Raw genomic sequence first — 25,091 nt, forward strand, 5'->3', positions numbered from 1 at the left:
CTTGGGCCATCAAGGCTGTCCCCCAGGTTCTACAGGAAGCTGTAGTTAGGAGCCAGAGGCGGGTAGTGAACCCAGGTACTCCCAAGCGGACTCAAGCTTCTTAAACTGCTAGGCCAGGGCTGCTTTTCTGTAATGTAATGACCGAGAATTGCTCTGAGTCTATTTTCCATAATACAATGACAGAACTGCTCCGAGTCTGGTGTGAGAGAGTGATCTGAACCGTGATTTCCCGCAGTGCTCCTGAGGCACCTAGAGCCCTATAAGCCCGTTCTCCCAGAACTCTAGGTAATGCTCTGCTGCTGCGCGGAGCTCTGTGCGAGGTACAGGCAGTCCCTTCCTCTAGCTCCGAGGAAGCCTGACTAGCACCGTTGGAGCCCCCTGAGAAAGCCAGAGAGGGCGCCCCCAAGAGGCAGCCTGGGTGGGCTCCTGCATCCCGAAACTCCGGCTGCCCCAGCTGCCTGTGCTGAACGGAGCTTCATCGCAGTCCCTTAGACGGACTGCACCGCCTTTCTCAGGAGCTGTAGGCAGCTGGCGGAGATCCGGGATCGAGATCCGGGATCCGGCTCGCCAGCTCCCCAGCCGCACCGCCAAGGCAGCGCCCGCAGGAGCCGCAGGGGCTTGAGGGAGGGTGTGAGGGGGAGGGCGGTGCGGGAGGGGTGGGGCCTCCGCGTCGGCGGGCGGGACGTGGGTGGGTCTTCAGTCCTGGAGTCGCCCCCTCCCCCGGCTGGTCCGCAGCCCCGCCCCGGCCCCTCCCTCCGGCCTGTGCGGCTGGTCCGGCGGCGGCGCCAGCGCGGGGACAGGCGGAGGCGCGGGACGTGGGGCGGCGCCGCGGGCAGGGCCGGGCGGACGGGCGCTGGCAGCGAGGGCAGCGCCGCGGGCCCCTCGGAGTGGCCGCAGTCCGGGCCTTGCCCTCCCATCCTGCTCCAACGCCGTGAGTGCGACGGGCGGAGCCCAAGGGTACGTCTGTATCCCCGTCCGTCAGGGTCCGGGTCCGAACGGCCGTGTGTCTGTCCCAGCGTTTGTGGGTGGGGGCGCGGATGCTTTTCAAAAGCTGTTCCTGTCTCTGTCCACGTGAGGCGTGTCCGTGTCCATGAGAGCAGCGGGGGGATTCTTTGGGCTGTGGCTGCTCACGTGAGGTCCATGTTTCAGGGGGGAGGCGCGGGTGGATGGGTGACGGTTCCGTGGAGGAGTGCGGGTTTTGGGAGCTTGTGCGTGTTGGCGGAGGGTGCTAAACGCTGCGGCCGGGGGTTGGGTTGGGGGGGCGCAGGGTGGGGTTGCTGAACAGGACCCTGGAATCTCATGGCCCAGCTTGTCTGAAGGATTCCTTTCTCCCTGGTGCAGACTCCTCCGCCCCTTGCGCCCCCTCCATCCTCCTCAGGCACCCAGAGGCCCACCAGCTAGGGTGGAGGACTGTCTTTCCTCCGCCAGCACTGCCCGCTGGCCAGGAAGCTTCATGCGGAAGGTGATTCTTTAGGAAAGGACCCCTTTGATTTTTCCTGCAGCCCGGGCCCCACCTGGAGCACCCCAGACCCTACCCTGGGCCTTATCTCCCTCCTGGATTTGGCTTCAGATCCTGGGCTGCAAACCTGCAGGGACAGATGGTTGCAGGCTGGAGGGGCAGGCTGCAGCCCAGAGAGGTCAGTCTGACTACAGGCGGACCGTGGGCTTGTTTCTGGTGTGGTGGTCTCTGAAACCCAGAACTGGCCCCAACAGGAAGATCAGATGGGGGGGGGGGTGTGCAGAGATTTTCTTCACAGGTCTCTCCCTGCCAGTCTGCCCAGCTCATCAGTGCCCATTCATGCCCTAAGCAAGTCTGATTTGCTGCAGAATTGGAATTAGAGCTGCAGGCCTGACAGGTGCCCTGCCTCTCTTGGCTTGCATGCCTCCAGTGACAGAGCACTTGCTACCTTATGCTGTGGGAAAGCTTCCTTATGTTAAGTGGAGGTCTCCCACTTTGGAACTTGATTCACTTGTCTTGTCATTGCCGTTTTTTGCCTGTCTCTCTGATGAGGAGGAACTGCAGATTTAAACCTGACTCTCATGTCCCCAAAATATACTGAGTACTTTCTGTGTGGCAAGTACCACCTTAGTCACTTGGGGACCATGGCATTTTTGCTGAGACAAGAACTTGAGGACAGGGCCCATAGTTGGAATTGTACATCCTGTGTGCAGATAAAACACAAAAACCTTATGACTAGAGTAGAAGGTGCCCATAGTGGGTGTCACAAGTGACTTCATGTAAGGAAATATTTATTTTAGAAGACGGGGTGGGGGCAGCTGTGACCACCCTCTAACCTAGCCTTACAGTGGACACTAGCAACCAAATCATCAAGGTAATACAAGGTGGAATTTAATCATGGGTGCAGATTAGAATCTGCCGTGGCCCTTAGCTTGAAAGGGAGCCCTTGGGAATCTCAGATTTTGAGAACAAAAAGACCACACCCTTCCCAATTTACAAGTGAGGGGATGGGGTGGTTATTTGCCCAGAGTCTCACATTGTGTTACTGGAATTAGTGACACAGTCAGGACAAGATGCTAGATCTGATTTTTTAAACCTAGACCCATTATAGAGGCAGAATTAAGGATATAGTCATAGCATGTATTTGAAAAGTGAAAGAAGAGGAGGAATTAATACAACCAGGATTCTGGTGGATGCAGCTGGGTGAATAGTGGTACCTTTTTTGAGATGAGAAACACAGCAAGAAAATTAATTCAGTTATGGACAAGTCCTTGTGCATCATCCAGATAGAGGCGTCCATGATACAGCTGGAGATACAGAACTGGTGTCCAAGAGCAACTCAAGCACAGGAGTTATGGCTTCGGGACTTACTAGCAATTGGATGGTAACTGAAACCATGGGAGACAATGAGAGTGCCCAGAGTATGAAAAGCGAGAGAAGCGGCCCCAAAACAAAATCCTAGGGAACTAATCATTTGAGGGAGCACCCAAAGAGCAAGTGCAGGACCTATGTTGAGAGACAGTGGAAGCCTCCGTACAGCCTCTGCCCTTTTGAGTCTTGCTTGCTTGCCCAACTGGTCAGCGTTTCTTAATTGTTCAAGCTTCAGTTCCTTCACTCACTGTTTTCCCCGTGTACCTAACAGTCTCCTATTTGTCCCTCAAGACCCAGCTCGCATATCCTTTCCTCTATGAGCCTTCTTTACTCCCAGCCACTTTCAGAGTCAGACACTTCTTGCCATAGCAGTTTGAACATGTTGGTATCATGGTACTTACCACATTGTAATTATGTACAAGTATTTCCTGGTCTGTTTCTCACACGAGTCTTAGAAGTCTGAAAGATAGGGAGTACCAAAGGTTCAGCTTTTTGTCTCCAGTTCCCAGTTGGAGGGCTTGGCTCAGGGTATGCCCCCAGGAAAGTTTGAATGGTCCGTTCATTCGCTCAGCCTGGGCTCGCCTGGCGGTGGTGGGGAAGATGGTACTGTGGATTTCATCCCTTTCCCTGTCCATATTATCGAAAATGTTCCTTGCTTTGAGGACTTTACCTCATCCAAAGCTGCTTCTGTTCCAGAGAAAGCTGTAACCTGCAGTCATTTGTTATTTGCTGAGGCCTCAAATGATCAAATACACCTGAGGGCGAGTGAGTAGGAGCTAGTCATTTTAGCAAGCAAATGAGCCTAACTGACCTCATGGCCACTTGTTGACAGTGCCTTGAGCATCTCCACTCACAGCTGTTCAAGTCATGGATCCTGGCAATCATGTGAGGTTGTAGGAGGAAGTCATGGAGGAAATTAGGTACTGTTTGAGAACTTGGAGGAACTGAAAAACCTTGAAACATATCCTTTACAGATGTCAAGGATCTAGTGGAGTGAGTACTGGCTGTCTTCATTTGTTCACAGTCATCTTCTTCCTTAACTCCCTGAATCTGGTGTCCTCTCCACCATCTCCTGGAAACCACACTCCCTGAGGTTAAGGACAGCTTCTTTTAAGGGTTAATCTTCCTTCCAAATGAAGATCATTCCCTTGTTCAGGAAGCACTCTTCTCTCTTTTCTGGTTCTGTGCCTCTCTGGCCATACCTTCTCAATCTTCTTTTTAGACTTTGCTTCCCAGGCCTATTCCTGGGGACTCAGTTACAGTCCCTCACCCCATCTTACTTTCCCTTCTCTGAGTGATGCCATCCACTTCCATGGCTTCAGGAACCATCTCTATACCACCAACATTCAAATCCTTGTCTCCAGGCTAAATTTCTTTCCTGAGCTCCAGCCTATATCTCCAGCTGTACCTCTCCACTTGAACCGTGGATACATCATATTAGGCACTGAACTTAACACCTCTTATCCAAACTGCTCTTCTTCCAGAGTTGCCAAGCTAGGAAACTAAGGATTTTCTCTAGTTCCTTCTTCTCCTCTGACTCTGCATATAAAATCAAGTCCCCAGGTTCTGTTGGTTCCTCCCATGAAAACCACTTCTTTCAATCTCTCTACTCCTAGTCAAGGTAGTCTCCTCTTTCTCTTTTAAAGATTTATTTATTTATTTGAAAGACAGTTATAGAGAGAGGTAGAGACAGAGAGGTCTTCCATCTGCTGGTCCACTCCCCAGATGGCCACAACTGCTGCAGCTGAAGCCAGGCGCCAGGAACTTCTTCCAGGTCTCCCATGTGAGTGCAGGGGCCCAAGGACTTGGACCATCTTCTACTGCTTTCCCAGGCTATAGCACAGAGCTGGATGGGAAGTGGACAGCTGGGACTCGAACCAGTGCCCATATGGGATGCCAGTGCTGTAGGCCAGGGCGTTAACCCGCTGCACCACAGCGCTGGCCCATCTCCTATCTTAATGTTCCACTCGACCTCAAAATTTTGCTTCTGTCACTTTATACTTCATCCCCCTCCCCACTCACCACCAATGTTTTCCCCTGATCTTTGGATAAAACTTCAGCTCTTTACCAAGAAAGGGTAAAGGATCAACTCTTTAATAAGGCCAACAAAACATTATGTGGTAGAGCTGCTGCCTACCTCTGTGTCTTGTTTCTTAGTCCTCCTCTGTCACACTGTACGATCCAGCCTCCCGATGAAGAAGGCACCAAGCTGTTTTTTATCCTGTAGTTCTTAGCTGGAATGTCACTTTCTTTAGAACACCCTTAACCTCCAACTTCTGGGCCCATCCCTGTCCCAGATCTAAGTCAGATAACCTTTGTGCTCTTGCAGCAATCTGTGATTTCCCATCACCACCCTCACCACCTTGCATTGCAGTCATCTCTTTCTTATACTGTGGAATCCATGAAGGCTGAGCTGTGATTGTTTATCTTCGTATTCCCAGGCCTAACAGAGCTGTTGAGTAAATGCTGAATGAGGTGCCTTTAGAACTGAGCCATAAAAGATGACTGGGAAATGTGGTGTAGAGATGGCAAAAGGCAGGCGGTGGAAGGAGTGAGTGCAAAATCTAGCTGAGTCCAGGACCCTCCGTGGCAGCTGTGATCAACAGTCCACTTGAACACTGCCTAAAGGACCTCGCCTAAAAGATCTCTAGAGCACCGTAAGATGGGAGAGATGGGACTAGGAATCTGGGAGGGGAAGGGAATCTTAGATTCAGGCTGTGGTGTGCCCTCAGTGGCTGTAAGCGGCCCAGTCCATCTGGGTGGGGAACTGAAGCAGGAAGGGGAAGGGAGGGAGGAGCTGTCCGTCCTTGGACGGAGCCCAATTCCCTCCCCTACGTGACAGGCTGGGAGAGCCCCTGGGGCTTAGAGAGAGGTGGAGCTTGACATTCCGCTGCCCAGCAGGGCCCAGCAGACCACTCCCACTCTTCCTCCCAGCCCTGCCCTTCACCAGATGGGCGCTTCAGACTGCCTCATCCTCCTCAGGGTCCTCCCACCAACCCTCAATCTGTCTTCCACCCTGCTGTGTTGTCCTGGTGTTAAGTCTCTGGATTCAGAACACATGTAGGGAAAGCACCTCAGGACCCCAGTGGCCACAGCAGCATTTCCCCAAACCTGGAGATGACCCTGGACCGACCCCTAGTATGCATTCATTGTCTTCAAGAGGCTCATGGTGCATCTAAGTGGGCATAGCAGGTCACTGCGTGTTGTATAGTAGTCTAGCTATTTTTCTGCCTCTCTTCATGGCCACAGTTCTGTCATGAATTGTCTACATCTGCTGTGTTAACTTCTCTCTCATTGCTTCTTCAGTCACTCTGACTTCTGCCCTGCCCACTCCACCACCACGAAGTCTAGTGGACACTCTTCTTGATTTCTTTGGTTCGCACTCTCTTGGTTTGCCTCCCAGCCCTCTGGGTTCTTCTGTCCAGTCACCTCCCTTGTACAGGGCACTTTCCTTATCACTCAACTCTGTGTCCCAAGACAGTCTCATCCATTCTCGTTGCTTTAAATACCACTAACATGCAAGTGATTCCAAATCAATAACCCCTGCAGATCTGTCTTGTATTCTGTTCCTGACTTGACAGCTGTACCTGGACATCACTGAGATGTGTCAAACTTAGCATGTCTGGAGAAGAATGCCCCCAAATCAGCTCTTCCTCAGCTTTTGCTGTCTCTGTTCATGGCCCACCATTTGCTCAAGCAAGAAACCTGGGAGCCATTATTGACATTCCTTTCCCTCTCTCACATCTAATCCATCATGATGTCCTTTTGGGTCAGCCTCATGAATACTTCTGGAATCAGTCCACATTTTTGCCTACAGCTCTGCTAATATGCCGTGTTGCCTTACCTGAAGAACTGTGGTGACCACCTACCTGGTCTCCATGATCCCGCTATTGCTTCTCTTCCTTTCCAGTTCTCATAATTACAGAGTAGCATTCTAATTTATTTGTAAACTGCATAATCTCCCCTCAGAGCTCTGCTTACTCCCTCACTGAAAATAAAATGAAAATCATTTTTTCAAATTTTCGAATTTATTTTCATTTGATTTGAAAGGCAGAGAGCCAGGTAGACAGGCATAGAGAAATCTTCCAACCACTGATTGACTTCCCAAATGCCTACAACAGCCAGGGCTGGCCAGGCTGAAGCCAGGAGCCTGGAACTCAATCTGATCTCCCAGGTGGTCGCAGGGGCCCAGGCACTTGAGCCATCACCTGCTGCCTCACAGGATGTACATAGTAGAAGGCTGGAATCAGAAGTGGAGCAGGAAACTCAGACCCAACACTCTGATATGGGATGTAGGTATCCCAGGCAGCTTAAGCACTGCTTCACATGCCTGCACCTTTGTGATCTCTTCCCTATTTCCTAAACTCACCTCTTTTTTTTTTTTTAAATGCTATTTATTTACTTTATTTAAGAGGCAGAGAAACATTGAGAAAGAAAGAGAGAAATCTTCCATCCATTGATTTACTCCACAAATGCCTGAAATTACTAGGGTTTGGCCAGGCCAAAGCTGGGAGATAAGAACTCAGTTTGGGTCTCCCACATGCATGGCAGGGACCCAACCACTGGAGCCATACCTGCTGCCTGTCAGGGTCTATGTTATCAGGAAGCTGGAATCAGAAGCTGAGGCAGAATCTGAACTGAGTGCATTCTGACAGGCGATGTGGGTGTCTCAAGCAGTGGTGTCTTAACCTCTACTCCAAACTCACTTACTCACTGCGCCCCAACCACATGGACCTGCAGGTCCCCAGGAGCCGTTCTGAGAACCTTCACCATGCCGTCGCTGTCCCTGCAGCATGAAGGATTTCCCTTCATTCTCTCTCCCTATTCCTCACTCTCACCCTTACCATTTTCCTCCCATCTCCAGAGCTCTGCTTAATGACCGCCTGCTTGCAGAACCCTTCTTGGAGCACACAGCCAGAAGTGTTTCTTCTCATAGGACTCCCTTTTCTTGATGCCACTCCCCTGGCACCAGTCTATGATTATGTATTTACTTTTTACGTATGTGCTACCCCTCCCCATCACAAGGACAGTGACCATGTCTGCCTTGTTTATTACTCCATTTCCAGTGCCTATGCAAAATAGGTACTTAGTGAATAAATATTTGTTGAATTACTGAATTAATTAAATAAGTATAACTCAGTCTTAGGTCAGGCTGTGTTTAAGTGCTAAAATATAACAACCTGCCCTATGTGGAGGGGGAAGCAGAGAAGTAAGAAGAAAGTTACATATAGTATATAAAAGCTAAGGGAAAGGAAATCTTTGTACAGTTTGCTGAGGAACACAAAGGCAAAAGCACCTCACCTAGACTGTGGAATCACCCGTGGTTTTCTAAAGGAAATGACATTTACATGGGGGAACCTGAAAGATAAATAGGCATTGGTGGGCAACAGTCAGGCAAGGGGATCTCAGGCAGAGTGGACAGAAACCAAAGAGAACCAAGAGTTTTCCAAGAACTGAAGCAGCATGTCTGGTCATAGAATCGTGACACACGAAGTTGTAGAGAGTGTAGAGGAAGGTATGGGCCAGAAACAGCTAAGCCTCTTTGGATTATTTAAGGAGTTTAGACTTCATTCACTGGACAGTGGAGAACCTTTGAAGGAATTTAAGCAGGGAGTAGTGACAAGATCAAGTTTGTGTTTTAGAAAATTCGTTCTGGCTGCAAGGGATTCAAGAGATGGATGGGAAATTCCAAGTGAGGAGAAAAGGCCACCAGTTAGGAGGTGACTGCTGTGTTCCAGGAGATTGATGGTGGCCTGAATTGGAGGCAGCAATTGGTTGGAGAGAAGGGGATAAGATATTTGGGAGACAGTCCTTACCTCAATACTGATTAGATATGAAAAAGAGTACAACCCCAGACAGATTTGTTTAGAGGTGGGTCAGAGCCTAAGCAGAAGAGCTGCAGGTAGAGGAGAGACACTCCACCTGGAAGGCCTCTTGGGGGGTGCAGAGGAGAGGAAGCCTGGGTGTGTCCATGAGCACACTCATCTCTGGACCATGCACTTGACCCGTACTATTTAAGATTTTCCAAGCAACCATTTGAGGTAGGGATTGTTACTCCCATAATTACAAATTAGGAAACTGAGTCTCAGAGAGACTATATGCATTGTCCAAGGGCTCCTAGCTGGTGAGAAGTGGAGCCAAGTTTGCAGCCAGGTCTAACCCCGACTCTGTGCTTCTAAACAGAGCACCCTGCTCAGGGGTCATTCAGTCCACCCACTGCAGCTTGCTCCTTCCAGCCACTGCTCTGGCCAGCCTCTAGCAGGGAAGAAAGTGAGGGGCAGTTCTCTGTGGGGCATGTGAATGGTTGGGTGGAGGCAGGGAGTGAGGGCCTTCCAGGTGCTGACCGTTTCTCTGTACACAGGCTGGTGTGAGTGGCAGGAGCCATCTGTGAACACCATGGCAAAGAGGGAAGACAGCCCTGGCCCGGAGGTCCAGCCAATGGACAAGCAGTTCCTAGTGTGCAGCATCTGCCTGGATCGGTACCGTTGTCCCAAGGTTCTTCCTTGCCTGCATACCTTCTGTGAGAGGTGAGGGGCTTGTGTACCGGGGAGGGATAAACACATCAGAGGGGAGTGGCTTATGTAAACCTGAAATAGGTGAGGGAAATGTGCATGCGTGGGGGAGCAGGTGAACCCTAACCTCCAGGAAATAAAGTTTTTGGGTGAGAAGACTAGAAACTTAACACCAGACATGGTCCCTGGCCAGAAAAGGGCCTACTCTGCTGCTTCCTAAATCCCAAGGCAAAGAATCAGAGGGTGCTGGGACTTTTAACCAGCTCTTTCACCAGCAGAGTTTGTGACTAGTGGGCGGATATTTGAAGCCAGGTATGTCCGACGCTGCACATCCCCATTGTCATCCTCAGGCCTGAGTGAAAGGCAACCCCTCCCAGCCTTCAGGCTTCTATCTGTCATTCATTAATTCAACACATGTTTATTCAGTGAGTAGCTACTTTGAGCCTGCACCTGCTGAGGCAGTGGATATGCAGCAATGAACAAATCCAGATATGATCCCTACTCTTAAAGATCTTACAGTGTGGTGAAGAAGAAAGAGGGAAATCAGACAATTCTGCAGCCAGATTATGGATTACTACAACATGGCACCCTTAGTAAGGGCTGCAAATAAAGTGCTAAGCTAAGTTTAGCATAGGAGATGTGCTATAGTTTAGAGTATCGAGGAAGGCTTCTCTAAGATGCTAATCAGAGAATGAGTTGGAATTAACTGGGTAAAGGGAGTTGGAAGGGCATTCTTGGCAGAAGGAGAATGTGGGTAACAACCATGTGGCTTGAGGGGATATGCTAGGTAAGTGGTTCCAGAAAAAGCCTGGGTGAGGGGTGGCTGGAATAGAGCGAGTATGGTTTGAAATGGCATTGGATAAAAATAGGAAAGTAGGTGGAGGCTTCGTAGACCTGGTAAGGAACCTCACTTTTACCCTGGGAGCAGTGAAGCCTCTGCATGTCACCTCACGTGTATTGTTACAAGATGCTCTTTTGGGTGCTCATTCCTCATTGCATTATCTTGAGTAGCCTGGTCCCTGGATCCTCTCACCATTGCCTTCAATTCTCCAAGGCAGAGAAATCAGGTAATAGTTCTGCCTCCACTGAAACTTGTGTTTCAGTGACACTGCTTCCCTTCCAGGCCAGCTCTTCGAAATTCCAACTTTACTGCCCTCTCCCTTTCAACTGGAAACAATCTCAGCCTTTTTCCCCATTCAGTCTATTCATTCAGTTGGGGACTTCAAATTACCCACCTAGCCCTGTTGGTTCTTGACTGTTTCTCCAAAGATGTCTCCCACTTCACCTCAGTAGCTCTCTCCCAGTCATGCCCTGGGAGATAATACCACTTGTGTACTTAGAAACTCCAGCATCCCACTCCTGGCACCCATAACCCCACTCCCACTATACCACCTTTGACTCAGTACAGACATCTATCCCCCTCGACTGCACCCTCTTTTCCCAGTTACCAACTCCATCCTGGCCTCCTTTTCTTTCCTGCCCATCCTGGATGCCATGACTGACCATCTGATTGGCCCCCATACAATTTCCTCACACCTTTGTCCTTTGCTCAGCTCACACATTAGAAGCCCAGCACTAGATCAGGGCATGATCAGACATCTCTGTACTTCTTCTACACCCAGATCACTGAGTACTCCAAATGAAAAGTAGTGAGAAATTATAGTGATAATAGCTACCATGTATTGATCGGTTGCTTACTATTTTCAGGGACTTTCTAAGGGATTTACATATATTGATTTACTTAAGCCTCACAACCAGTACTTTATTGTCCCTGTTTTAAATGGGGGGAAACTAAGGTTCAGAGTCATTAAGTAACTAAAAAATATTTCCAAGGCTACACAACAAGTAAATAACTGAGATCCGAATCCAGGTTTGAATGCAGAGCCTTCACAGTTAACTAGCACTCATTCATTTATCCCTTGGTCCCTGTTCTCCAAGAGCTTAGACTTGCATGGGCAGTGACCAACAGTAAGCAGGGAAACAGTAGCTCATGCTAAGTGTTTGTCAGGAAATAAACAGGTAAGTGCAGATGACTGGGCCTAAGGTTGTTGCACACAGTCATCAAGGAGGACTTCCCAGAGAAGGTGACATTTGATCTGAGTCCTGAGGATGAGAGGGAGACAGACATGAATAGATTTTTTCAAGCAATGAAAATTCTGCAGAAAGATCTGCAAGAAGAAGTAAACAGGCCATACTGAGAGACCAGAAAAGAAGCCACAGATTGAAGAGAAAAGTGGGATGAGGTGAAGTCAGAGAAAGTCAGGACAGTTCATTGGGGAGTTCGAAGGTTTTGGAAAAGTGATTGTGTTTATTCTAAGTGCACAGGAAAGCCATTGGAAGATTTTATTTTATTCATTTTTAAAGATTTATTTGTTTATTTGAAAGGTAGAGTTACAAAGAGAGGAGAGAGGCCGGCGCCGTGGCTTAACAGGCTAATTCTCCGCCTTGTGGCGCCGGCACACCGGGTTCTAGTCCCGGTTGGGGTGCCGGATTCTATCCCAGTTGCCGCTCTTCCAGGCCAGCTCTCTGCTATGGCCCAGGAAGGATGGCCCAAGTGCTTGGGCCCTGCACCCGCATGGGAGACCAGGAGAAGCACCTGGCTCCTGGCTTCAGATCAGCACGATGCGCTGGCCGCAGCGGCCATTGGAGGGTGAACCAACGGCAAAAAGAAGACTTTTCTCTCTGTCTCTCACTATCCACTCTACCTGTCAAAAAAAAAAAAAATAAAAACAAACAAACAGACAAAAAAACCAAAGAGAGGCGAGAGAGAGAGGTATCTTCTATCCTCTGGCTTACTCTCCAAATGGCTGCAATGGCCAGGACTGGGCCAGGTTGAAGCCAGGAGCCTGGAACTCCATCTAAGTCTCCCACATGGATGGCAGAGGCCCAGGTACTTGGACCATCTTTCACTACTTTCCCAGATACTTCAGCAGGGAGCTGAACGTGAAGTGGAGCAGCCAGGACTGCATATGAGATGCTGGTGTTGCAGGTGGCAGCCTAACCTGCTGCACCACAATGCTGGCCTCAGGATTTTATTTCTTTAAGCAGAGCGTGCATTTTTTTTTTAAAACCCACTCTAGAGCGTGCATTTTTTTTTTTTTAAAAACCCACTCTAGCTGTTGTGTGGAGTGGATTATAGAGGAGCAACAGTGGAAACAGGAGACCATTTAGGAAGCTGTTGTAAGGCAGGCACTTGCAACAAACAGAAAGAAGGTTTGCAGAAGAAATACTAGATTCAGTGAGCTGGGAAGAGCTGCATGGGACTTGAGTGGGAACGCAGGTTTCCAGGTTATGGCTGATGAGGTATACGGGCAGTGGTCATATCTTACCACAGTTGTGGTAAAGTGCAGGCAAAGAGCATTGGAGGTGAGGAGGCAAGGAATTGCAAATTCACGATGGTGGGTGGGCCATCTTGTACACATCAGAGATCCTGAGAATGCAGACAGAACGTTTTCCATGTGGAGGTGGGGAGGTATATAAGAAAGCAGAGCCAGGAGAAAGACTTCAGCAAATGGGGGAGCAACTGTTAGGTCACTGGAGACCATGACAGGGAGGGAGAGTATAGACAGAGCAGGAGCTTCAAAGGAGCTAAAGGCGAAGCGTTCAGAAATGTTCCAGTTAGGAAGAGGGAGGACACAGCCCCACCTTCTGGCCCTAAGGAATGTGGAGTATGAGATAAAAACCTCTCTCCCCTTCAGAGGACTGCAGGGGAAACTAGGTCACAATTAAAGAACTTAATATTTGCAAAGCACTTAGGATGGGGCCTGGCACATAGTGTGTGTTAAATTTTAATTAATTAAGATCAAAAGGTAGAGGGAACATTAAGAGACTGAGGATAGGCGGGAGTGCACAGTGCAGGTCTTCCCTTCGCAGACTCGTGGTCCCCAAACACAGCTGCCTGCAGCCCTGATGGCTGTTGCCAGGAAGTGTCCTCTCCCCCTCCCTTCAGTGATTAAACCCAGCCATCCCCCTTCTCTGCAGTCCTCGGGCAGGTGAAGCACTTTGTCCTCTGGCTCCATACTCCTTCGTTCAGAGGATGGGCTCCATCCACTCCTCCTCTTCCAGCCAACTGGAGCCCTCCCCCACCCCCAAACCTTGTCCTGCCTTCCAGCCTTTTCCACCTCCCTCCCTGCTGGCTCCTTCTCTATTTATAAACATGCTTCAAACTCCCATCACAAAAGATGAAAACTCTTTGTCCCCTTGGCCCACTCTAGCACCATCCCACTTTGGCTCAAACTTGGAACACTGTCCAGCAGTCAAGTTCTCATCCCCCAGCACTCCCCCCACCCAGTTTTCCTAACAGACAAAAGTGCCCTCACAATGCCACGTTCGTTCGTTGGACATTCTCTAATCTTTACCCTGCCTGACTCCTTGGCTGCTTTCCACACTGAGGACTGCTTTTCCCTCCGTCTGGAAATGGCACCGCTCACTTGGCTGCACGGATACTGTCACTCTTCCTACCTCTCTGCCCATTCTCTCTGCTCTCTTCGTTATGTACTGCATGCTTGATCCCCCGCTCTCATCACTGTCTACTTGCTCTCATCCTCTCCCGTGGCTGTTGAGGCCATCTATGTGTGGATGGCACCCCACCTCTGCCTCTCACCTGCCCTTCCCCAACTGTCTGCTGGTTTGCTCTACCTCTGCTGCCTTACCACCATGATAGTAAATCCAGCCATGCCAAGGCCGAACTTCCCAATACGCTACAGCACTGTGCTTCTCATCTCAGTATCACCGCTGTCATCCAGTTATCTAAGCTGAGAAGCTGCGACACAACCAAGACTTCTTTCTCACTCTCTGCACCTAATCAGATAACACCTCCCACTGCTGTGCTTATAGTTCTCATTTGTGTCCCCACCCATAGTCCACATTACTACTGACGAAATCCAGGTTCACAAAAGGCAGGTGGTCCAAGGCAACAAAGCTAGTGAGACCTGGAGCCTGGATTCAAATGCAAAGCAAAGCATTTGATTAATCAATATAGTCGAGGCAAGAGTGGAAGACGGCCTAAATTTAGTCAAAGTACATGCAGTGCAAAGCATAGCTCTTGGCACACAGGTGCCTAATAAATTGTAACTAGATGATGGTGATAATGTCTGCCATCTTAGTCCCTTCAAGTTCATCCTCCACACAGAGATGGTAAAGAGGAACCTGATAAGCTATGAACCTTGCCCTACTACCTTTCTTGGCTCCCTATTGCTGTTGGAACAACTCCTAAACTCCTTAAATTCTCTCACCATAGCTTGCCTTGGACTTTGTCTCCAGCCATATTAAATTGCTTATAGTTCCCTGCCCACACTGTGCTGTTTCCTCCTGCCTTCTATGTCTCCCTTCTCTCCTTACACCTTTCTTTGGTCAGGCTAGCAATGATATATCCATGAAAAATTAGTGTATATCACCCTTACCTCCTCGGAAACCTTTCCTGGCCACCCTCTCCATCCCTCTGAGTCGATGCATTTCCGTATCACTGCATCTAACTGGACTCCTTGTATTGAAGATAAGTAACACTGGTCACCTACCATATATAGTGCTTCTGTGAGTCAGGCATTTGACACTTAATCCTCTTTACATGTAAGTAAGTACTTTACATTTAATCCTCTAATCCCTGGGAAGTCTGCACTCTCTCCTTCTTACAGAGAAAGAGTCCTAGGCTCAGGAAAGTTGAGTAACTTGTTCAGGATGACTTGTAAGTAAGCTATAAGAGGTGACTGGCCTGGGAGTTGAACCTGGGGCAGCCTGCACCAGGATCCATCTCTTTAGTACACCACTGACTTCTCTGGACTCTCTTTCTCTCTTTTTTTTTTTGACAGGCAGAGTGGATAGTGAGAGAGAGACAGAGAGAAAGGTCTTCCTTTTTGCCGTTGGTTCACCCTCCAATGGCCGCTGCGGCCGGCGCATCGTGCTGATCCGAAGCCAGGAGCCAGGTGCTTCTCCTGGTCTCCCATGCGGGTACAGGGCCCAAGGACTTGGGCCATCCTCCACTGCCTTCCCGGGCCATAGCAGAGAGCTGGCCTGGAAGAGGGGCAACCGGGATAGAATCCGGTGCCCCAAGCGGGACTAGAACCCAGTGTGCCGGCGCCGCAAGGCGGAGGATTAGCCTGTTAAGCCACGGCGCCGGCTTGAACTCTATTTCTATGACCTTTTTTTTTTTTTTTTTTTCTGTAGATCGGAATATTTTCAGAGCAGGCACTGTGTTTTTTCTTTTTATCCCCAGAGCTTGGCACAAATTTGACTGCCTGGTCAATAAATGTTTAATGAGTTAAGTGTGTGTGGGAAGGGGCAAGTGGGGCTGGTTGCACATTCCTTATGAGAAGGGTTTGTAAACACCTGTGAAATGTGAGCCCGTGTGTCTGCCCGCTGTGAGGAATGCAGCTCTGTCTGTTCTGAGAGAGGTCATGAATATGTCGTGAGAGTTGAGGCCTTGCACACCTGCTGCGAATGAAATGTGCGTGTCAGCCAGAGATTCCAAAACCAAGCATAATGGCACTCCTGTGAAGAGGGGTCAGCACCCATGCGAGGTGCAAACAAGGGACGTTAATGCTTCTCCACCTCCTCCTTCCTCTGCCTCCTCCTCCTCCCTGGCCAGATGCCTCCAGAACTACATCCCTGCTCAGAGCCTGACGCTGTCCTGTCCGGTGTGCCGGCAGACGTCCATCCTCCCAGAGCAGGGTGTCTCCGCACTGCAGAACAACTTCTTCATCAGCAGCCTCATGGAGGCCATGCAGCAGGCGCCTGATGGGGCCCATGACCCTGAGGACCCCCACCCCCTCAGCGCAGTGGCTGGCCGCCCTCTCTCCTGCCCCAACCATGAAGGCAAGGTGGGCCCAAGCGAGGCCCAGTGAGGCCAGGACTTAGGGTGGGAGGAGGAGGAGCTGGAGAGGTGTTGGGTGGGCTGTGTGGCTGTGGGTAGGAAGGTGTATCTCGGGGAAGGTGGTCCGGGTACCAGGTGCATTTGGAGAGAGGCAAGGAGGACAGATGGGAGGGGAGGGGTAAAGAAGTGTGAGGTGTAGCCACTGCCTGATTGGAGTCCTTGTACCTGCAGACGATGGAGTTTTACTGTGAGGCCTGTGAGACCGCCATGTGTGGCGAGTGCCGTGCAGGGGAACACCGGGAGCATGGCACCGTCCTGCTGCGGGATGTGGTGGAGCAGCACAAGGCGGCCCTGCAGCGCCAGCTTGAGGCTGTACGAGGCAGGTAGGACTGTGCACTGAGCAAGACCTGGACTGGCCAGGTGGTCTCAGCAGGGGCAGGGGAGGGGCTTGGGGAAGGGGGAGAAAGGGTTAGGGAGGGTAGAGGAAAGGTAACCAGGGGGAGGGGGTGGTTTAGTGAGGGTACCCCCAGCAACCCTAGTATGAGCCGTTTCCCCTTCTCCAGGTTGCCACAGCTGTCAGCAGCTATCGCCTTAGTAGGGGGCATCAGCCAGCAGCTACAAGAGCGCAAGGCAGAGGCTCTGGCCCAGATTAGTGCAGCCTTCGAGGACTTGGAGCAAGCCCTGCAGCAGCGTAAGCAGGCTTTGGTCAGTGACCTGGAGACCATTTGTGGTGCCAAGCAGAAGGTAGGTCTGCTCACCATCCCCCATCATGCTCTCTGAGATGGTCTTATTGCCTCCGTTGCTTCCCTGCCTTCCAAACTTCACTCCCCTTTCCCCAGCCCACACCTTTTGCTTTCTGATGTGGCCCAAAGATGCTGCGGGCATTAGTGTCCCTTGTCCTCTTGCACCGTCCTGTGTTTCTTCCATGCCACAGTACCACAAGTTCATCAGTAAACACAGAGACTGCTTCTGTGCCAACCTGCTCACTCACCCTTCCCCTTCGCCCTACTCAGGTGTTACAGTCCCAGTTAGATACCCTGCGCCAGGGGCAGGAACACATCGGCAGTAGCTGCAGCTTCGCGGAGCAGGCACTGCGCCTGGGCTCGGCCCCAGAGGTGTTGCTGGTGCGCAAGCACATGCGAGAGCGGCTGGCTGCGCTGGCGGCACAGGCCTTCCCAGAGCGGCCACATGAGAATGCACAGCTGGAACTGGTCCTTGAGGTTGATGGGCTGCGGCGATCGGTGCTCAATCTGGGCGCGCTGCTCACGACAAGTGCCACCGCACATGAGACAGTGGCCACAGGCGAGGGTCTGCGCCAGGCGCTAGTGGGCCAGCCTGCCTCACTCACGGTCACTACCAAAGACAAAGATGGGCGGCTGGTACGCACCGGCAGTGCCGAGCTGCGTGCCGAGATCACGGGCCCTGACGGCACTCGCCTTCCTGTGCCGGTGGTGGACCACAAGAATGGCACATACGAGCTGGTGTACACTGCGCGCACCGAAGGCGAGCTGCTCCTCTCAGTTCTTCTCTACGGACAGCCGGTGCGCGGCAGCCCCTTCCGTGTGCGTGCCCTGCGCCCTGGGGACCTGCCACCTTCCCCAGATGATGTGAAGCGCCGCGTCAAGTCCCCTGGCGGGCCTGGTAGCCACGTGCGCCAGAAGGCAGTGCGTCGGCCCAGCTCCATGTACAGCACAGGCAAACGGAAGGACAACCCGATTGAGGATGAGCTCGTCTTCCGCGTTGGTACAGAGGGCCCAGGGCGGAGCTCAGTGGGGGTGGGAAGTTCAGAGTGACCTCAGAGTGAAGCCTTTTGTTTTTTCTCCCTGCCTTCCTTGCAGGCAGTCGTGGAAGGGAGAAAGGCGAATTCACCAATTTGCAAGGGGTGTCTGCAGCTAGCAGTGGCCGCATAGTGGTAGCAGACAGCAACAACCAATGTATCCAGGTAAGCGCCTTTACCACTTCCACTTCCACCAAATGGAAGAGTGTACGGGTATCTCCAAAGATGAAGCTCTGTACATGGTACCATTCCCTAAAGCACAAAGGATCAAAGCACCACCCCTCAACGTGCCCACTCGTCACCCTGCCCCCACAGGCCACAGGAGTAACCATTACCTTCAGTCAAGAAGCAAGGTTTCGCAGCCTGTATCTGCTGGGCTTTGGCCCAGGAGGGCTCAGCTACTGGACTCCAAGGATCTGTCTCATTCCCCTTGCCTCTACCTAAGCCTCCAGCTGGCTGGCCTACTTCCTCCCTACTGTTCCTCCCGGTCAGGATACAAGCCTGCCCTAACCTGCTATCTTCCAACATACTGCATACCTACGTGGCTCTAGAATGCATGTTGTCTTCTTGGAGTCTCTGCAGTCCTCTGGTTGACTAGACAGTCAGATGGGGGTAACTTGGCCAAAGAAGGTTCACAGCCTCACAGGTGGTCCTGCCCCTGCCTCCCCCAGTACCTCACATACCTGGTTAGGGCATCTGCCAGACTGAGTGGACTTAGGCTGTGCAGCACTGTAAGCTCCATCTTGGAACCAGGAACCTTGGCAGCTTTTTGTTTCTCTGTTCCTTGTAAGCTCAGCCCAGGACAGTGGTCACCGATATGGTGGACAGCATCACAGTTGAAGCCCAGGCTTTGAAACAAGACACTTGGGCTTGAATCCTGGCTCTGCCATGGACTAATAAGTCATGTGACCTCTCCGGGCTTCAGTTACCTCATTTGTAAAATTAGGAAAAGCATACCTCATGGGGGTGGTTAGGAATATTGGATGACATAATATACCTGACACCGGGTGAACTTTCTGATGTTAGCTCTTATTTTAAAAATATTGTTTTCATTGTCCTGTGGAGGCTATAAAGAAAAGCAAGGGAGTGGGGAAGTGCTGCTGGAAATTCCAGGGAGCTGGAAGGGTCTGCAAGGGTCCCATTGGACTAGAGCGAGGTTACTGTTAGGAGCCAGGGTGCAGAGGAGCTGAGGTCAGGCTGTAAATGGATTTGGACATGATGAGGTGGAATTTAATTTTGCTCTGTAGGGATTGCATCTAGCCAACACGTACTTCAGTTCTTGGGAACGTTTTATTGGCTAGCAGACCTTCCCTGAAGCTTCTTACACCTCTACATTTGGATTTTGTGATCCTGCCCAAGCACCCCTGTCATGGCTGCAGCTCCACTAAGGTCTTTCACCTCAGTGTCAGCTCCTTCTTGGCTACCGTTTTCCACCTGGCAGGCTAAAGGTGCCAGGAACTCTTCCGTAGCCAGACTCCCCGTCCTATCAGCCTGCCTTTATTCCTATCCTGTTCTCAAGAGCAGAGGAATGGAGAGGTCCAGTCCAGCACAGGGAGGCATTTAGACCCAGCCTTGATGGTGAGGAGGATCCATTTGAGTTTGCAGGGTGTGGAGTGATGCTGAGGCCCTACTCAAGCATATCCACCCTCCTCACTCCTTTCCTCCTGCTTAGGCCAGAGATACTGGCACAGCAGTTGAGATTTCAGACACCTTCCTTGTTGTACACAAACACGAGTGGGTACTCACATGCACCCAGACAGTTGCTGCTTTATTTCCCCTGGTGTGGGCTGTGCTTGTCCATTGTTTCAGGGTGGGGAATTAAGAGGGAGGCCTGGCCTAGTCCCCTCTCCCTTTCAAACATCTGCTGCTCTAATAACCGTCTTCCTTCTTGCTTCAACTGCCACCCACACCCCAATGTCTTAGCTTCTAGGAGCCTGACTTGTGGATTCCAGAGCTGGGTTTCTGCTTTACTTACTCTGGGATCCTCAGGGTTGGTGTGGGACAAATCCCCTCATGAGTGAAGATACCATTAGCTGACTTAGGACAAAAAACATTTTGTGATTTTTGAATTAAGATGTTGATTTGTATATATTACATCCTCATGTGGTTATTCTAGTCTTAAAAAAAAAAAAAACCCAAAAGTTTCCTCATTCCCTTTAGGCAGAATTTTAATCCTATTTGTCATTTGTCTTTGAGCTCCCTTAGCCTTTTGCTGTAGTGCTTCTCATACATCACTGGAATCATTGGTTTCTTGTGTTTTTTTTTTTTTTTCCTTTGGTTTTGTTGTTTCGGTCTCTGCCACTAGACTCTGAGATTCCTAAAGTCGAGGGATCCACCTATTGCCCCTGTGGTATAGGAGAGGGATGTACGGACCACGTGAGAACACCAGCAGACTCTGGAGATATTCAGGAGGAAGATACAGCAGATTATGATGAGCCCTCAGATGTCAGGGAGGAGAGCGGGATGAAGAACGGCAGAACTTGGTGGACTGGGCGAGTGGTGTTGCCATTCAAGGGAAGGGCTGGGATAAGCTGATGAATTTGTTTTGACACATGTTGAGTTTGAGATGATTGTGCAGTGTCCAAGGGGAGGTGTCCAGTTCTGGTCTGAGATACCAGCTTGAGCTGGGGAATTTGTCCCTTTGTTGTGTCTGCTGTGTGTCACATGCTACCCCAGTGCTGCAGATGCAGCAGCAGACATACACATGCAAGCTGTGCACCATGCAGTGCCTCCTTCCCTAGAAGGGACATGGAAGTGTAAGCTACTTAGCTGCAAAGAGAGTTGTTAGGGGTAGAGCTTTAAAGAGTGTATCATGGGGACATAACTTTGTGCATGTTGATTTGAGGTTGGGAGTTGGTCATTAAAGCCTTCTCTGAAGAAGTGACCTGGAAATTCTGAGACTTGAGAGATGAGTAGGATTTGGTCAAGGTGTAAGGGTTGGGATAGGAGAGGATAAAAAGAACAAGCCCTCCCAAAACCTTATGTTGAGCCTGGAACTGAGCTGCTCAGACTGGAGGGGGCAGATGTGTCACCTTAGGGTAACCTCAGTAAGTCCCCCTCACTTCTGCTCTGTAGACCTGGGTCCCTCTTTTCTCATGCTAACAGTAGCTGTGCTGATTGGGCAGGTGAGAGCTTGCTGGAAGGTCCTGCATTAGGAGGAAGTGATGTCTGTTGGTCTGTTGGTAGGAATCCTTTAAACAGCCCTGCAGGCCTAGGAGATGGGCAGGGATCCCAATCCACCAAAGAAAAGAGCAGGTCTGGATCAAAGAGCAATCTAAGGCCCACAATTTGAGTTCTCTAGGGCTGCTCCTAGTTCTGATTCATTATGTGTCCCCAGAGCCTATAACAAAGCAAAGTGTGTGAGACTTAAGGAGTGAGCAATGTTTTGGTTATAAGGAAAAACATGAAAGCTTAGCTTAAGAGTGACAGAACACTGGAGGAGGTGCTTCTAGGATAGGGAGACCTGAGCATGTTGGCTGGCTGAGGAGGAGGAGGTAAGAGAAGAAGAGAAGTTGGAAGGTCATTCTGTCCAAGAGGAAGGTTCCCTTGTCAGCCCCATAGCCTGAAAGGACTGGTCCTTGAACGCGTTCTCCTGTCTCACCTACCCCTTTCCAGTCTGCCCCTAAATCCTGTTGAGTGTACCTCCCACATTTCTGAGTCCTTCTACTTCCCCCCAGCCGATTTCCGTGATCCAAGCCATCCCAGTGTCTCGCCTGGACTCCCGCCACAGCTCGCTTCTAGTCCTGACTTCTTCCTCTGGCCAGAGTCTGCTTTCTTAAAACCAGATCCAATCTGGTGACTGCCGCCCAGTTTCCAGAGCCTCTTTTTATTGCTGGGATAAAGCCCGACTCCTGTGCCCTTTCTCTTACTTTCCTGGCAGACTTTGGTCTGTCGTCTGTCATCCTCGTTAGGCTGTTAGCTCAGATATGCCCTTCTCCTGAGTGTCCCTTAAGGTCTGTTACCGTGTTTGATTCCTCTCTGACCCCCACCCCTGGTGTGGTGCTTGTGGAATGACTGAAAAAAATGATGGGGGGGGTCTCCTCCCTCAGGATCCTACTCCCTTCCCTCTGTGCCCACAGTGTCTCCCCTCCTCCCCGCTCCCTCCCTTGCTCCTCTGCTCTAGGTTTTCTCCAACGAGGGCCAGTTCAAGTTCCGTTTTGGGGTGCGAGGACGCTCTCCTGGGCAGCTGCAGCGCCCCACTGGTGTGGCAGTGGACACCAATGGAGACATCATTGTGGCAGATTACGACAACCGTTGGGTCAGCATCTTCTCCCCTGAGGGAAAGTTCAAGGTGAGAGGCCCACCGGCACTGTATTCTGTACCTCTGGTGACCAACTGAGCTGAGCATCCGACTGCCTCCTGGTGGTCAAGGCCTGGATTTGTCCAAGCCTTTCTGCTTGTGCTCTCTGGCCCATTCCTAGCTCAAAGTTTTGTTTTGATGCTGGGAAGAGTTACCCTCCCCACCAGTCAGGAAAAGGCCCCTAAGGGGTATCCTCTTCCTGCAGACCAAGATTGGAGCTGGCCGCCTCATGGGCCCCAAGGGAGTAGCCGTGGACCGGAATGGACATATCATCGTGGTGGACAACAAGTCTTGCTGCGTCTTCACCTTCCAGCCCAATGGCAAGCTGGTTGGCCGTTTCGGCGGCCGTGGAGCCACTGACCGCCACTTTGCAGGTATAGGGGATGGTCCAAGGTTTTTCGATAACTGTGTCCCACATATACCTCATGGAAACCCCAGCTCTGAAGATCTCTCCTCCTATATCCTGGACCTAGAGATCCCCTTTCCCTACTCCCTAGCTCGTCATTCCAGAGATGATTTATCTTGGGCCCGGAGACTCCACCCCTCTCCTAACACCCTACACCCTAGCTTTATTCTTCCAGGTACTCTGCCCCATCCCACTAAACATCTGAGCTTCCTGCCCTAAAGACCACTTTATATTTTCAGGACCCCATTTTGTAGCTGTGAACAACAAGAATGAGATTGTAGTAACGGATTTCCATAACCATTCCGTGAAGGTCAGTGTCCTCCCTCCCTCCGTGACACCGTCCCAGCGTCCTTTCCTCTTCCAAAAGACTCCCGTCTCCCTCACCTCCTTTCCATTCATTCAATCAGGGAACATTCATGGCAAGGCTACAGTTCTGAACAAAGCAAACACATTCCCTGACTTCTTGCTTATAGTGTGGTGGGGAAGAGAAGAGGGTAACCAAGACATTAGGATAGTATGATGTGATTGATTCTGTGGTAGGGAGGCACAGGGAACTGAGGGAGGACATAGCAGGGGCATCTGATTCAGGGAGAAGGAAGTCCAAGGAAGTCCTGAGGCATTAATTGGGAATTAACCAGAAGGGAGAGAAGAAGGAGAGTGTTTGAGGGAAAAGGACCCAGGGGGATCCAAGAATGGGAGGTGGGAACCCTTACAGTGACGAGTAGGTTTGGGGAGAAGGTGAGGCCTGGTTGCCCTGTAAGGGCCTTGCTCTTTTCCCAATGGCTGTAGGAGGCATTGAGGGGTTATGTAGGCAGTAGAGAGACGCAGTCCTGTGTGTGGAGTAGAAAGATCACTGTGCCTGGGGCAAGATGAGAGGCAGGAAGATCAGTCTTCTGTGGTGATTCAGATGAGAAGCGATGAGAACCCAGGCTGTGATAAAGGAATGACAGTGGCTACAGATTTGAGGTAGAATCAAGGGTTGCATGAATTCATTGGCCAACAAGAAGAGGAGAGGTGGAGTCAAGAACGACTCATAACCATCGGGGTGGTGCCAGTCCTTGAGACAGAGAACTCAGAACAGCCATCTTCCAGGGAGGGTGAGCTGTGCGATTTGATTTGCCTGAAGAACAGCAGCTGGAGATGTGCAATAGGCAGTGGGATACATGAACGTGAAGCCTAGGAAAAAGATCTGGGGGGCCTCAGGCCAGGGGCTTCATCCCATCCTCCCCCAATGACCTGCCCCCTGCCGGAGGCCAAATCCCCAGTCCTCAGCCCCCTCCCCCGCCAGGTGTACAGTGCCGACGGAGAGTTCCTCTTCAAGTTTGGCTCCCACGGTGAGGGCAATGGGCAGTTCAATGCCCCCACGGGGGTAGCTGTGGACTCCAATGGGAACATCATCGTGGCTGACTGGGGCAACAGCCGTATCCAGGTGAGTGAGGCCCAGGGATGGCATGCGGGGAGGTTTCCTGCCAGTCTCTCATCTGCCTGATTTCACCTCTCCTTCCATTCTTCCTCCTTTCCCAGGTATTTGACAGCTCTGGCTCCTTCCTGTCCTATATCAACACATCTGCAGAGCCACTGTATGGTCCACAGGGCCTGGCACTGACCTCAGATGGCCACGTGGTGGTAGCTGATGCTGGCAACCACTGCTTTAAGGCCTATCGCTACCTCCAGTAGCTGCACAGGGGCCCTGCCTGGCTCATGAAGGGATGGACATAGGGGTGATTGGACAAGAGGGTCTGGCTGGGAGGTGGGCCAGACCTGGCAGCACTGAATGTGGGCTGTGGGCATGGGTATGCCCAGTGCCCTCCCTCTCCTCCCCCACCCCTCCCCCAAACCCCACGGTTGCACTTTATTTATTCGGTTCTTGCTTTGGTGAATGGGTGGGCCTGGACTGGTCCCAAGGATGTGTGCAGAGCTTCACCTACCCCCTTTCACACCTCCCCTACCACCCTCAGTCTGCTCCCTGCCCCCAGCCTGAGGCCAGAACAGCCTCTTACTCCAGGGCAGAAGTCCTTCTGGTTGTCTCCCTACCACCCCATACACACTGACAGAGACAGCAATACCCCACCCCACATATTAAATAAATGTCTTCGCCAAGGTGTTTCTGCTGGGTTCTTGTAGGGTGCGGCTTTGAGGGAATAGGGTGGTGGGGCTAGCACTTGACTAAAAGATCAGTGAGCAGGCAGGCAGGGGAGCAAGCTTTCCAAACTGGTCCCAATGTCTTGAAACTGCAGAAGATTCCTCAGAATGCTGAGCCACCTGCCAGATCTCCATCATCCAGGCCCTGCAGAAATGGGCAGGTCTTATCTGCCCTGGGGCTGGGATGGAAGAGGAGGGATGACCCAGTTCAGAAAAAGCCAGCAGCTGCAGGGCAAGAGACTCCATGGCCAGTTTCAGAGCTCAGCCCTGAAGGCCTGGAGCCCTGATTGATCTCTTGCCCTCTGTCCCAAGGTTG

At 51.1% G+C, this 25,091-nt stretch overlaps 1 protein-coding gene across 2 annotated transcripts; it reads left to right on the forward strand.

Annotated features, from left to right (window-relative positions):
* Positions 1-852: 852 nt before the first annotated feature.
* TRIM3 (tripartite motif containing 3) lies at positions 853-24,806 on the forward strand. 2 transcript variants are annotated; one of them, XM_062196590.1, is made up of 12 exons: positions 853-957; positions 9,192-9,357; positions 15,926-16,157; positions 16,382-16,533; positions 16,714-16,894; positions 17,164-17,893; positions 17,989-18,092; positions 22,051-22,218; positions 22,433-22,601; positions 22,873-22,943; positions 23,922-24,062; positions 24,158-24,806. In XM_062196590.1, the coding sequence occupies exons 2-12, from the start codon at positions 9,227-9,229 to the stop codon at positions 24,308-24,310; spliced, it is 2,232 nt and encodes a 743-aa protein (XP_062052574.1). In that variant the 5' UTR covers positions 853-957; positions 9,192-9,226; the 3' UTR covers positions 24,311-24,806. The 2 variants fall into 2 exon arrangements, with proteins under 2 accessions (XP_062052574.1, XP_062052575.1); XM_062196591.1 differs by lacking the exons at positions 853-957; positions 9,192-9,357 and having other exon boundaries at positions 15,984-16,152.
* The last annotated feature ends 285 nt before the right edge of the window (positions 24,807-25,091 follow it).

The sequence above is a fragment of the Lepus europaeus genome, chromosome 7, assembly GCF_033115175.1.
Source record: "Lepus europaeus isolate LE1 chromosome 7, mLepTim1.pri, whole genome shotgun sequence".
Lineage (NCBI taxonomy): Eukaryota > Metazoa > Chordata > Mammalia > Lagomorpha > Leporidae > Lepus > Lepus europaeus.

Bases quoted from the DNA above. Each gene is read 5' to 3' on its own strand.
- TRIM3 (XM_062196590.1), top strand. From the start codon at position 9,227: ATGGCAAAGAGGGAAGACAGCCCTGGCCCGGAGGTCCAGCCAATGGAC. The intron at 16,158-16,381 runs GTGGGCCCAAGC...TTGTACCTGCAG, and splicing joins GCCCCAACCATGAAGGCAAG to ACGATGGAGTTTTACTGTGA. The intron at 17,894-17,988 runs GTACAGAGGGCC...CCTTCCTTGCAG, and splicing joins TGAGCTCGTCTTCCGCGTTG to GCAGTCGTGGAAGGGAGAAA.